This window comes from Semicossyphus pulcher, unplaced genomic scaffold, assembly GCF_022749685.1.
Source record: "Semicossyphus pulcher isolate SPU_LCO1_2020_fin unplaced genomic scaffold, fSemPul1.0.p SCAF_3, whole genome shotgun sequence".
In the NCBI taxonomy this organism is placed as follows: Eukaryota; Metazoa; Chordata; class Actinopteri; order Labriformes; family Labridae; genus Semicossyphus; species Semicossyphus pulcher.
Window position 1 is genome coordinate 18,588,201 of NW_027211704.1, and position 12,374 is coordinate 18,600,574.

Sequence of the window (12,374 nt, forward strand, 5' to 3'; positions counted from 1 at the left end):
ATTCGGAGGTGGATCTTTGTCACAAAAGATGTCTAGCTCTTTCGAAACTTTCCTAAGATGACAAAGCCGAACACCTGCCATCACTAACTGACTGAAGTGACACCGTAACACACCCAACAGAGCCGTTCTGTCAGCAGGGTGGATGCAGCTGCAGCTATAAATCAACTATATTACAAAGTATTGTCAGCGCTTGCTTATTAGCTCCCTGTAAACATCATTAATTCATTCTGCTGCAGCCGAGTCTACCTGCTGTGACACCTCTGCAAATTAAAGTGTCACCATTACACAACCAATGTTTCGTGACAGAACACCTCTTTTTGTATGCTATAACCCGGACGACTTAGGATCGTCACATCTATGTTACACGCTCTCTTCAGTCCACTCTATTTTTCACGACTTCTATACAAGTGCACAATAACGAGGCAGTGTCAGTATCACACGCTGCCTTGAAGTTGTGTCACAGGCCACTGACTCATCAGTGTCCCAGTGTTCGCTGTAGCTGTAATCTAATCGCAGACTGAAATTCAATTCACTTTATGGCGATTCACTACGCCGACTGAACCAGGGGCCGTCTGGAGACGCACTTTTGTTTCATAACAACAGGTGTCAAATAGCAGAAACAACCTTGTAATGGATGATAACGAGCCGATCGATCGTCTTTTATCGGGATCTCTGTGGACTGAAGTGTTAAATCCACTTTCTGGTTCTACAAATGTTGCCTTGTTTGTTTTAAAAGTGTGTGTTTCAGAGCAGAAATCAACCCAGAGCAGCACATTTTCAGTTAATAATCATTTTTATTTTCTTTAGAAAAAGAAACTATTACAACTTCATTTGGTTACTGTACAGTTTCTCTTCTCATAGTCACTCGGTCTGATAACAGGTTGTGATTTCATGCTGGAACACCAAACACCCTCCTACTAACGCACACCACTAGTACAACATGACAGTACACAACTTTCTCTTTATCCTCTTTTGCATTTTTACATCCTCTGATATTGTGGACTGTGTAGCAATAGAAACCACTTCTATATAAAAAAAATGGAGACAGAGTAGAAATCCCTGACATGTTCGCTTCGAGGGACGAGAGAAAGAACTCTTTGAGCGGTGTGGTCCATACAACATGCACCTGACGTGTTTCTGTGAGCGTGTAGGCTTTGGACAGCACCATAATTCACTTTATACGTGTGAGTTTAAGAGGTTCCCTGCCCTACATGAGACGAGAGTGAGAAGAACGAGAGAGAAAGAGATGGTGGAGGGGGGGGAGGAGAGAGAGAATCTAGGTCAGATTGTGGAGCATGCAGACCCCCTTTCGCTGGAGCACTCGTGTATGCATTCTCTCGGTGGACAGAACCGCATGCATGTTCATCCACGGTCGGGACAGCAAGTGGAACACAGATAATATAAGATTTAGGGATGTATCAAGTATGTCTCCCTGAGAAACACTTCTTCCTTCGGTACCGTAAAAACCCTCCTTTGTCACTGGCCCGTCCTGTCAGCTCCTCTTGGCTCATATTAAACAATCATTTTAAAACACTTTATGTCTCACTTCTCACTATTCTTCCTTTAGGATTTATGCACCGCTGCCATCAATCACAGCAGCCAATTAGTGGCATGGGCATGTGACATTCATACAGACTTTAACTTCCCAAAGCTGACCTTCCAGCCCACAGGTGTGCAAGCGCAATTGCCTTTAACCCCCTCCTCTCTCTATATATATGTATACATCCTGGCTGTGAAGTACCGAGTGTGTCGATGACACCTTTGTGACAGTTCGAGTGGTGCTACTGTCCTCCCCACCCCCCCTCTTCACACTCAAACAGGGGAGTTTAGTAGGAGGACGAAGGCTGTAAATAGGTTGTCCTGCGGCCTCTCAATGTCTCCCACAGTAGCACCGCAAAGCTAACGCACACACACACACACACACATCTGAACGTCACATATTGAGCTGACATGCAAGCACCAGGGATCAGGAAAGGTAGAAAACGAGCGCCGTTAGAAAAGACAGAAGTGAAGACTTATTGCTGAAAAGTGTCCTAATTAGTCACTACATGATGCCGATCCCTGTGTAAAGGCATTTACGTCGTATATATGAGAGATAAGTGTGTCAGTGCGTGCAGGGCCCGAACACAAGAGCATGATTCTTATTAAATTACTGGTTGGTTGAACAAATCTTTGCATGCTTTCTCTGACCTGATAAGAGTAATCTCTGTAGCCCTTTTCAAGTTTCACTCATGTTAACGCCTCCAAAGAAAGGGGCGGCGTCCTCTGAGTGTTAAGAAAGAGTGTCAAGTGAGTCAAGTGACAGTGCAGGTGTGCTTTAGTGTGTTTGACTAAAACACGTGAGAACACACGCAGGTTAAAAAAAAAACCCATTTGCTCATTTACCAAGCTGTCCACTCACACGAGGAAGTCATTAAAAAGCAGTATCTAAATCAAAACTCATCAATGGCTGCATACAGAAACTCCACAGCCGCTCAAGGAAATCCTCTGTATAAAAACTTTTTTTTAGATTGTTTCATTTATTGTCTCTCTCTCTCTGTTCAGCTAATATTAAAAACCAGGAACTGGGGGTGTCGACACCTCTCAGTAGAAAACAAATAAAAGAACAACCAAACGAGTTTTAAAACCTAGGCCCCACTTTCTCCGGCGCTCTGACTCCTCCTGAGGAGTGCAGAGGGGGAGGCCGTGGAAGGAGAGAGGAGATGCACTCTCTCCCTCTTTCTCTAAGAGACAAGTTTGGGTAGGACCGTGCGCAGAGGTATGGTCTCCCCAGAATCTCCCATCATGTTGCTCCTCAGTTTGTTGTTGACCGCTGTGGTGCCTAAACCAGGTCCCCCTTTGGCCATGATAGAGGGGAAGGAGGTGCTGTGGTGCTCGGGGAGCCGTTTCACCGTTGCCCCTTGGCTCTTATCGGTCCCTGGTAGGGGCTTGGGTAGACGCCGGTACAGCCACGGGTGTCTCAGAGCTTGGCTGGGGGTGAGACGAGATGAGGGGTCCCAGTCCAAACACTTCTTTATGAAGTCAGTAAAGGTGGGGTCCTCGCAGCCCTTGAGTGCAGCGCTCCACTCTTTGCTGCCTGGAGGACCTCTCATTTTGCCGCGACGAGAGCGAGCTCCTGTCAGCACGGTGGCCCCCGTGGGCAGGGTGTTGGCTCCGCAGTAGCGGGGGTGGCCCTTGGAGTTGATGAAGTTCTTTGCCCTCTTGGCCTGCTCCAGGACCTTCTGCGGAGGCATGCCCAGCAGCTCCATGACGCAGGCCAGCTGGTCGCCCTCGTCCTCGCCGGGGAACAGAGGGTAGCCGGTCAGCAGCTCGGCCAGTATGCAGCCGAAACTCCACATGTCGATGGGAAGGCCGTAACGTGAACCGAGGATCACCTCCGGAGCCCGATAGAAACGAGACTGGATGTAGGTGTAGACCCGCTGGTGTTCAAAACAGCTTGAGCCGAAGTCGATCACCTGGCAGAAACAGGAGAGAGAAGATTTGTATGAACATAGAAAGTTCCAAACTTGTTATACAGAGCTTGTAGGCTACTTCAAAGACCGCCTTTAATGTGCCAGGTGTCCTACCTTGATGCCGCTGCGTCCCTGCTGTTTGAGCAGGATGTTCTCGGGCTTGAGGTCACAGTGGATGATTCTGTGCCGGCTCAGGGCCTCCAGGCACTGCAGGATGGAGTGTGCAAACTTCCTGACCAGCGGCAGGCTGAAGCCCTGGAACTTGTTGCGCTTGATGAGCTCGTACAGGTTCATGCTCAGCAGCTCGAAGGTCATGCAGATGTGGTTGCGGAAGGTGAAGTTTTCAAGCATGTGCACAACATTCATGGTGCCGTTGCGATCCTGTTTGCGCAGGTGCTCCAGGATGCGGATCTCCTCCTGCGCCTGCCGGTGGAAACGCTTCTCGTTACGCACCATTTTCAGAGCTAGATGCTGCTGCAGCTTGTGGTCGTACACCTTCGCTACCTGGCCGAAGCTACCTTTGCCAATAATCTGTGGAGGGCAAGAAAGAGAGCGATAAAAAGGTTAGCTACGGACAACTACAATTGATACCCTGAGAAACGTCACAATAACTCAATGTTTGTGTCTGACCTTGAGGAACTCGTAGCGGTAAGCCAGGTGGTCATGGGGTACATGAATGTATCCTCCCTGCTCATCGTCGTAGCCACAGTTGTTGTTGCCCCCAGCAACAGCAGGCCTCTTCTTGGCATTGGGTCCCACAAAGTAGATGTCTGGGTAAGAGTGGATCTCCGTGTGCTCTAGGCTGTTCAGTTGAGATCGGTACAGTCTCAGGGCCTGGTCGGGACTGAGAGGGCCACACAGCTTCCCACTGTTCCCGCCTCCGTGTGTGCCGGAGGATTCACTGGAGCCTTTACTGGATTCAGTGCTGTGGACAGAAACATGGTGATGAACAACTGAGATGGTGTTGCTCCCGCTCCTGAAAGTGATTCATAGCGTCTGGCCTTTTTTTACAGACTTCAAAGGATGTTCTTTTGGTGTCTTTGGTATCTTTCTCACCTGTCGACACTGTGGTCCTTGGACAGGCCGGAGACTGGGGCGGGTTTACTGGGCGTCTGACCAGTGGTCCCACTGTTCTGAGTGGTTGCTGTAGTTATGGCATTGATCTTCCGGTTGTTGGTTGAGTCTTCGTACAGGTACTTGACCTTAAGCTGGCTGCCTCGCACAGTCACCTGATCCCTCATTACAGCCTTGTTACTGACAACCTATTAGAGGAAGAAGACAGACCAAAAGCAAGCCATTAGAAAACCCATTTGGTAAACACTGAAGCTTATTCAGTCTAAGAACAGGGTGTACGTACTGTACTTCACCGTGTTGGATACATTCAGTACAGCTCTCTGCTTTTGTGAATGCTTCTTTTTACAGACTAGTGAAACACTGTGCACAATAGAGGCTACTTGTAGAACAAAATAACTTAAGAGGTATGTGAACATAATTCATGTGCAAATATGCGTTGGCTTGACTCGTGTACATATAGATAAAATTGAGTTAATGGGTAATTTATGCTCTGTTGATAGATAGTAGTGTCTAACTAGTGAGCAGATCTGGCTCTGGTTTTGTTGGGTGCAGCCGTTCAGATTTACGAGCATTACGAGCACGTGAGCGATAAGCAGGGATGCAGAAAGCAGTAGGTGAACCAGCAGAACTGGAATTTCCACATAATCACAGGGCCCACCCCCTTCCATAACTCATGCAAAATGACCTACATCCCCACCTACTTTTTGTGCGCTCGCTTTTAGGTACAAGGTATCGGCAGTGAATGGCTCAGCCTAGCGATAAGCTAATCACATGTTAAGTCCAGCATGGCTTCTTGGAAGGATTTTGATTGGGGTTTGATACGACTCCTAAAACTGGTTGGTAATTCTCACTGAAAGATTAGCAAAAAAAATCATGTAACAGTAATTAAATTAGCAATTAAAGTCCAATTTGTATCTGCACTGAACAATTACTGATCGTTTTGTTATCATCTTTAACAAATTTGGCTTTCAGAGTGACAGATCCACCTTGGCTCGGGAGAGTTTCAGAGCAGCTCTAAAGTCTGCCAGTAAACTGCTTCATTTCAACAACCCCAGGAATTCATTCCTCCTCCGTCTCCGTCTCTCCCTCTCTTCTCTCGCTTACCAGCGGAAAGAACCCTCCACAAGATTATGGAGCACAAGGGAAATGACAGTCATTAAAGTTAGATTACGCTCTTGAACTATAGAGGCCGTGTTGCCGTTAATAAGACACGCAGACATAAACTCAGCTATATACAGACACGCCAGAAAATTTGTTGTCTCTTTCACATGAGCTGTTGTTATTTCAAAAGGTTGTGTGGTTTGACCCGTGTGAGCGAGGGGAGACTTTTACATCTGATCTTTTCTCCCATTAAACTGCTACACCGCCCTGTGGAGCTCTAGTTAGAGCTCGTTCACGCAGCTGAGCGGGTCTGCTGCTTCACCCATGTCAGCTGATAAAGACAACACAACAAGGAAAAGTGTATTAAAAGTGGGTGTTGACATGTTCCACTGAAAGAGGACTCTGCTCGGAGTGTGTTTGTGTTGTAGTTGAAGTCCTAAAAATAGACGAGGAATGCAGGATGGGCTCCCATACATGTAACCATATAGTCTTAACTTATTAGAGCAGTCCTACTGCTGACCTCGGGTCCCATGCAGCTGTTGTCCCAGAGCTGCGCTACAAACACAGTGAATGTCATTGATTGGGCGCCTTCACCCACACACAGACACAGGAAAATCAAAGCTCTCTACATGTGGGGCACCGACTGTGATTGATTATTGATTGACCGGGGAGGGATGCCCAATTAGTAAAGAACATTTCAAATGGGGACCGATGAATGAAAAGGAAACTAGCATGAATACTCTTTGCCACCGGGTGACACCGAGGGCGGAGAGGCGTCTGTGTGCAAATCTGCGCGGTGCAACAGATGGAGAGGAACTAATCTCTTTGCTTTCAGAGAAACACATAAGTATGCTTCTCTCCTCCCCTCGAGCACACACTCGCAGAGACGCACAACTCAACACGTGCAAACCTTTGCCACACAAACATCAGCAAATCATGCACATGCCGAGATTTAAGTTAGGTCACAGTCATTACAAATTCATGTGCGTAGTAGTGTCGAGCAGAGAGGGAAGCTCTCTCGGTCATTAATGTTGTATTATGAGCCAGATCGGAGTGCTACTAGATTGTATTAGTTTGTCCCTTCCTCCAACAAAGAACAGGGACATCCAGATTTCTTCTTTAATAGAGCACGGGGCTAATCTGAGAGCAATGTACTACAAGCTGAACTGGGGCGAGGGACTGTCTGTCACGTTCAACTGAGGATAGTACCTCTGTGAGCGTGACACAAAATACAAAGAAACAGACACGGGACTAGAATAGAAAACTAGGCCTAACCTCTGAGCAAGCCCACTGATGGTGGATTACATGAGATAGAGGGAGAGGAGGGGAGGGGAGGGGGGGAATGTTGATTGGTGATTTTGTTTGTGGGTCACATTTTCAAGCCCAATAAATCTTTAGAATACATCAAACCAGCCTTTTTTCTCTGTGCTGGTGTGGGAGGCTGTGGGGTGGCATTGTCTGTGCATGTGCACTTTTTGCCAAAGGGGCTTTTCAGAGAGACCCACTAGGACTGCGACTGACATAAAAGCGTAAAGGAAAAACATACACGAAAATAAAATGGACAAATGACCGTCAAAGGTTGTTAACAGATTCCAAAGTGATGTCCAAAATAAGCTTAATTAGTCTGACCAATTATATTCATTGCAAAAGGGGACTTTTAATTATGTATGGGTCAATCTGCGGAAGCCTCTGAAATCTATTTTATCAATGAGTGTTCCCGTTGACCTCATAAATATGCGTTACCACTACTGCAGACATGCAGGTCAAAGTTTGTGAATGGATCCTGTGTTGATTCAATTGTCCAAGCAGATGACAAAACTAATATATGCAGCAAAGGGAAGACTTGCTGGAAATGATACATTTAGCATCCTGCGTGAGTATCAGTTTATCATGTACAAACTACCAGAGGCCAAAGGCCCAGTAATCACAGTCTGATCTTTGTTTTCTCGTCGACTGGAGACACAAAATGGCTCCGTCAGTAAGTAAGGAGAACTTCCCCGCTGCAGCAAACATCCTTGTCACCCCTCAGGCTGCCAGTCAATATTACTCATCATCACGTGTTGTTGTCATTGAAGGGTATAAAAAAACTTAATTGCATTACAAAGGTTGGAGATAAGAGATGTGACGAAAAGATAAGCTGCCCAACCTGCGAAGCAATACTGAGGGAGAGAAGGGAGGGGTGCTAACGGGATGAATGGGAACAGGCTGGGTGTGGAATATCTCTCTGAGGAACAGGATGTCTGGAGACAGAGCGTGCTTCAGCACAGGAAATACGGCTTTACTGGCTTTGCGTGCACGTACGTGTGTGGATGTGTGTATACTCACTGTGTGTTTGGGCATAGGGGGCAGTCCAGACGGACTGTTTGTATCGGCCTCCTCCTTCAGGATGTGGTCTGTCCTCATGTAAGAGTCATACAGACCGTCTCCATGGCGTGCTGAAGAGAGAAAAATGCACAGATAAGTCAGTGTGTTAAAGTGGAATCACCGAATCTGCAACACAGATGCACTCACGGATAAAAGCTGAGGATGACATACAGAGGCAACGTTCACAGAATGCAATTTGTTCTGCACAGGCAGACAAACCTGTATCTGTGCAAACCAGCCACAAAGTCCCATTGATTATTTCATCAATCAAACGACCAGTTCCGGCGACCACACAGACGGTTTGGTGCGGCCCAACAGTTCCTTTGAACTAACCTCAGCATGAAAGCACAACAGCACCGGGGATGAACACGTCCGCCACAACACTCTAACCCAAATTTACTGTGAAAAGGCCATTATAAGCAGGTACATCCATTGTATCTATTGTGTCCAATACATTGTATCCAAGGCCAGAGCTCCAACCTGACCAGCTTAGATAGGGCTTAGGGTCCCAGATCGCTAGCGCTGCAAGTGGTATTATTGGCCTAATAGGGGTAACAGATGCCTCTGTGACGACAGCATCTTTCCGTCTGCCCATCTGTCCATTCGGCCCAAGTCATGTAGTGCACACACCAGGTGTGCTCAGAAATAGAGCTCATGTGGACGGATGCGGGTGCTTGTCATTTAATAGTGTCGTGTGTTTGTGTGGGTGCTCACCTCTGTGGCAGCGAGCCAAACGCCTAACATTGAGATGATAGCTAGCGAATAGAGGGAGGAGAGGAGGGCTGTAGGAGGAAGCCAGTTTCTCAAATGACAAACCTCCACCAGCCGGCTGTTCGGCTCGACAGTCGTTTAGTGTGCCAGGTCGCTAGTTCAATAGAAGTGGGTCTCCTGTATTAATGACTGAAATGCGGCTGAGTAGTAGCCTGTTAGGGTAAGCCATTTAAAGAGCTATTGTGTTGGGTTAGCTCATTAGCAGAAAGCTTAAAACTATAGCAGCCCCTGAGAGTGGTGTAACTATGTGCAGGTGCGTCAGAACTGTGTCCCCAGCTCGTCAACAGACCAGCGCCGGGACGGATTAGACCTGCTGCCTGGATACTGATGCATTAGACCTGCACAGCACAGCAAACACAGGCATTAGGTCTCCACACACACACAGTTTCAGCATGCACAGACCCCATTAGCCGTCTGGATGCAAACTCCTAACCACTCAGTAGGGGCTCAGCACTCTCTGTGCAGCATCTGACTAATGTTGTCCAAGCAAACTTTCCCGGGGAAGAAAATTAAACAGAGCCCAAACTTCAGTGTAACCAAACATGCAGCCTGATACGTCCTGCTGGCGTTCAGCTCTCCACACTGTGAAAACCCCCCTCTGCACAGCAAAGGGCAGGGAACAAGGTTCAAGCAAACAGACATACAGCTGATCATGTGGCATAAAACGTGGGAGTGGGGTAAAGTCACAGCTTTTTGTCCTCCTCTTCCTGGTATACTAGACAAAGTGTCTCCCTACAGACAATGCGTCCTATGTACAGCATATGGTACACTGGACTGCGACTGACAGCAATGCACGAGAATTTATATTTACTTGTGTGCAAGTTTAGAAATTGCTAATACATCAAACACACAAGGCAAACACAGATAATGTCAGTGCAAATATACACAACAATAAAACAATGATGACATCATGGTACAAATTCCACATCATTAGTTTAAAAGGTTTCTGGGAAAGACTTCAAGGCTAATCAAAGGGTGATAAGACGATAAATGCTCACGAGGAAGACGTAAAAACAGCGCAGAGCTTCCTGGTTTCTCCTCCAAAACATTCAGAGTCTCGTGATTGATACGGATTTTTACAGCAAAACAAAACATGTTTACAACCCTCGTCTTGCCCAAGGAGCTGCATCTGTCCACAGACTGACACGAGGTGATTTTTAACCCTGGTGAAAACTTTGTCAATCGAAGTCATTTCAGACACACGATGTTTCTCTAAAATGCCAAAAGTTGCAGGAGGAAAAGGCGAATGCCTCAAACACTCACATTGCTGCCAGAGTTGAACTTTGACAACGAAATTGCATTTAAACCAAAACAAGGGAAAACTATTCGACAACATTTGGGAAACAAAGGTGTTATGACAAAGAATGTAGCACTTTGTTATGGTTACCTGTTGCTATTGGGCCCTCTGGTTTTCGGCTTATTATCATCATGATTGCAATTAATATGTGATGCCAGCATCCGAAGTGGAAAAAAAATCCCGAATAAAAAAAGTGAAAAATCAAGATAATCACGTAGCAAACTTAGCTAACTGCATTTATAACTTTGTTTGATAAAAAAGTCCGACGGTGTTTCGGTAAAACCAGAAACCAAAGTTATTTCTCCGTATGGTTAGCTAGCTCCCTTCTTTGCTCTCACTGAGATTTATCCTTTTATTTAATTAAAACACAGTTTTGTATACTCAGCGTGCTGCTCTCTCTCTCGCCCTGGCTAACATTAGCCTCGGCTGCAGTTTGAAAACCTGAGCAGGCGGTGGGGGGTCGTTTCCCTCAGCAAGCTAACCAGCTAGCTCGCACAGCCACAAAAACACTCGTCCGACGGAGAGCCGCTCCCTCTGTTAAAAATAGTTTGAGTCCAAATGTTACAGCTCGGTGGTCTGACCCGTGTGCCCCTCGCCTTTCTCTGTCGGTACAGTGAGTCGATCCAGAGCACCATTCCCGTGCTGATTCCCGGAGAGCTGACTTTGTAGTTAGCTGTGCTAGCACTCGTTGAACCCCCAGGATCGTGTCCTCCTTCGGGACAGCTTGGGGCTGCTTCTCTCTTCTTCGGGGATGGTTAGCCAAAACAGGCCAACTCGCTAGCTGTGCTCAAGCCCCATGTTAACTGTACAAACAAGCGCCTTCGCAGAAAAGCTTCACCTGTACTCGGAGCAACAAAGCGGCGGTGTTTAATCCGTCTTCTCTGCGGTGCGAGTATCTTATTCGACGCAGCTGTGTGTTGTTGCTAAGGGCGTCTTCACTGAGCCTGGAGTCAGCAGCACACAGGGGGCGGGAGCCGGGCGGTGCTTAGCGAGCAGGCACACAGCAGGAAGAACAGCGCCCCACAGCCGCCAACTATGGTACTGCACGGGAGCCAGCTCAGACAATACATCTGTAAACTTGCTCCAGTACAAAACTGCTTCGTTTATTTTTGTGGTAGATAATCATTGTGCCTGTCGAGTCAGTAAACTAAGCCAACAATAGTCACTAATAATGGCTAATTAATAAACACACGTACCTTGTACGTTGGTAATGCATACTGAACACATAAATAATAAACATGTTCACATAAAAAACTAATGGTTCTTAACTGCCCATCTGTTTTCATAAATGTTGAAAAATCATTATTAGAGATTTATAAAGACAATAATTGAAGTCTGCAGCTGTAAATGCTAATAATGTTATGATAATTTAGGCCACATGCTTGTAACCACTTTTCCAGAGGATAAGTGCAATGGGTGACCCAGTCTTAATCTTTAAAGCATAAAACACAAATTAGGTCTAAATAGTTGTTGGGATCAACGGCTTATTACGGTTACATGAAGTATTAGTGAATTATTTATTAACCATTATTAGGGATAATTGTTCTGATTCATAAGCTCTCTGCAAAGTACTTGTGCATGTGCCAATATTTCACTAAAGCATGCTTGAGGTGTAAGGGACAAAGAGGAGCTTAAACAAGTTAGTTTGTGAATAATTTCATTAACAGAAAGATTCGCTGGTTTTCCTGAGAATGAATGTGTGATTTTCTTAGTTCTCTCAAACTTCACACTGTTGCAAGTGCAAGACATTAACTTTGTCGCTGGGAGATTGTGAGGGCATTTTTAACTTTTAACAATATGCAGATAAATAAAATAGAAATTATGAGACAAATAAGAAGTCGCAGCCCAGAGGCTAAGTAGCCTTCAGATCCTCAGGAATAACAGAGTGCCTTTGGTCATTCACTTTGCCATCCATGAAAGTTGAAAGGTGAGCTGAAACTGGAGAGGGTCTGCAGATCTATACAGGGACAGATAAAGTTAGGGCAGGCCAGAGGACAGACGGAGTGAGACTGGGCAGGCATGAGAGGGGGGACAGGCTAAATTGGGACAGTGATACATGCTGGGCACAGGGTGATGCTAATCTTAGCTCTTTCTCAGAGGTGAGAAGAGGGGTCTGTCTATATTTGCTGCCATAAATAAGCATACTGACACAGTTTCAGGTGGCCTTCTGGGCAGCAGCCAGCCCTGAAGGCCAGCTTGGCCATGCTGAGTATTCATAGACGGTGGTGTATAGAGAGAGTAGGGTGACAATGCCTATAAACTGATGTGCTTATTGCACTTTCTTCTCAGAGGTGTAAGTCTGTGGACCAAGCAGA

At 46.3% G+C, this 12,374-nt stretch overlaps 1 protein-coding gene across 1 annotated transcript; it reads right to left on the reverse strand.

Annotated features, from left to right (window-relative positions):
- Positions 1–784: 784 nt before the first annotated feature.
- dyrk3 (dual specificity tyrosine phosphorylation regulated kinase 3) lies at positions 785–10,951 on the reverse strand. The gene is made up of 6 exons (XM_069678688.1): positions 10,150–10,951; positions 7,953–8,062; positions 4,509–4,714; positions 4,083–4,377; positions 3,567–3,983; positions 785–3,455 (listed from the first exon to the last, which is right to left on the reverse strand). Exons 1-6 carry the CDS (start codon positions 10,190–10,192, stop codon positions 2,724–2,726), a joined length of 1,803 nt encoding a protein of 600 aa, XP_069534789.1. The 5' UTR covers positions 10,193–10,951; the 3' UTR covers positions 785–2,723.
- Between the last annotated feature and the right edge of the window lie 1,423 nt (positions 10,952–12,374).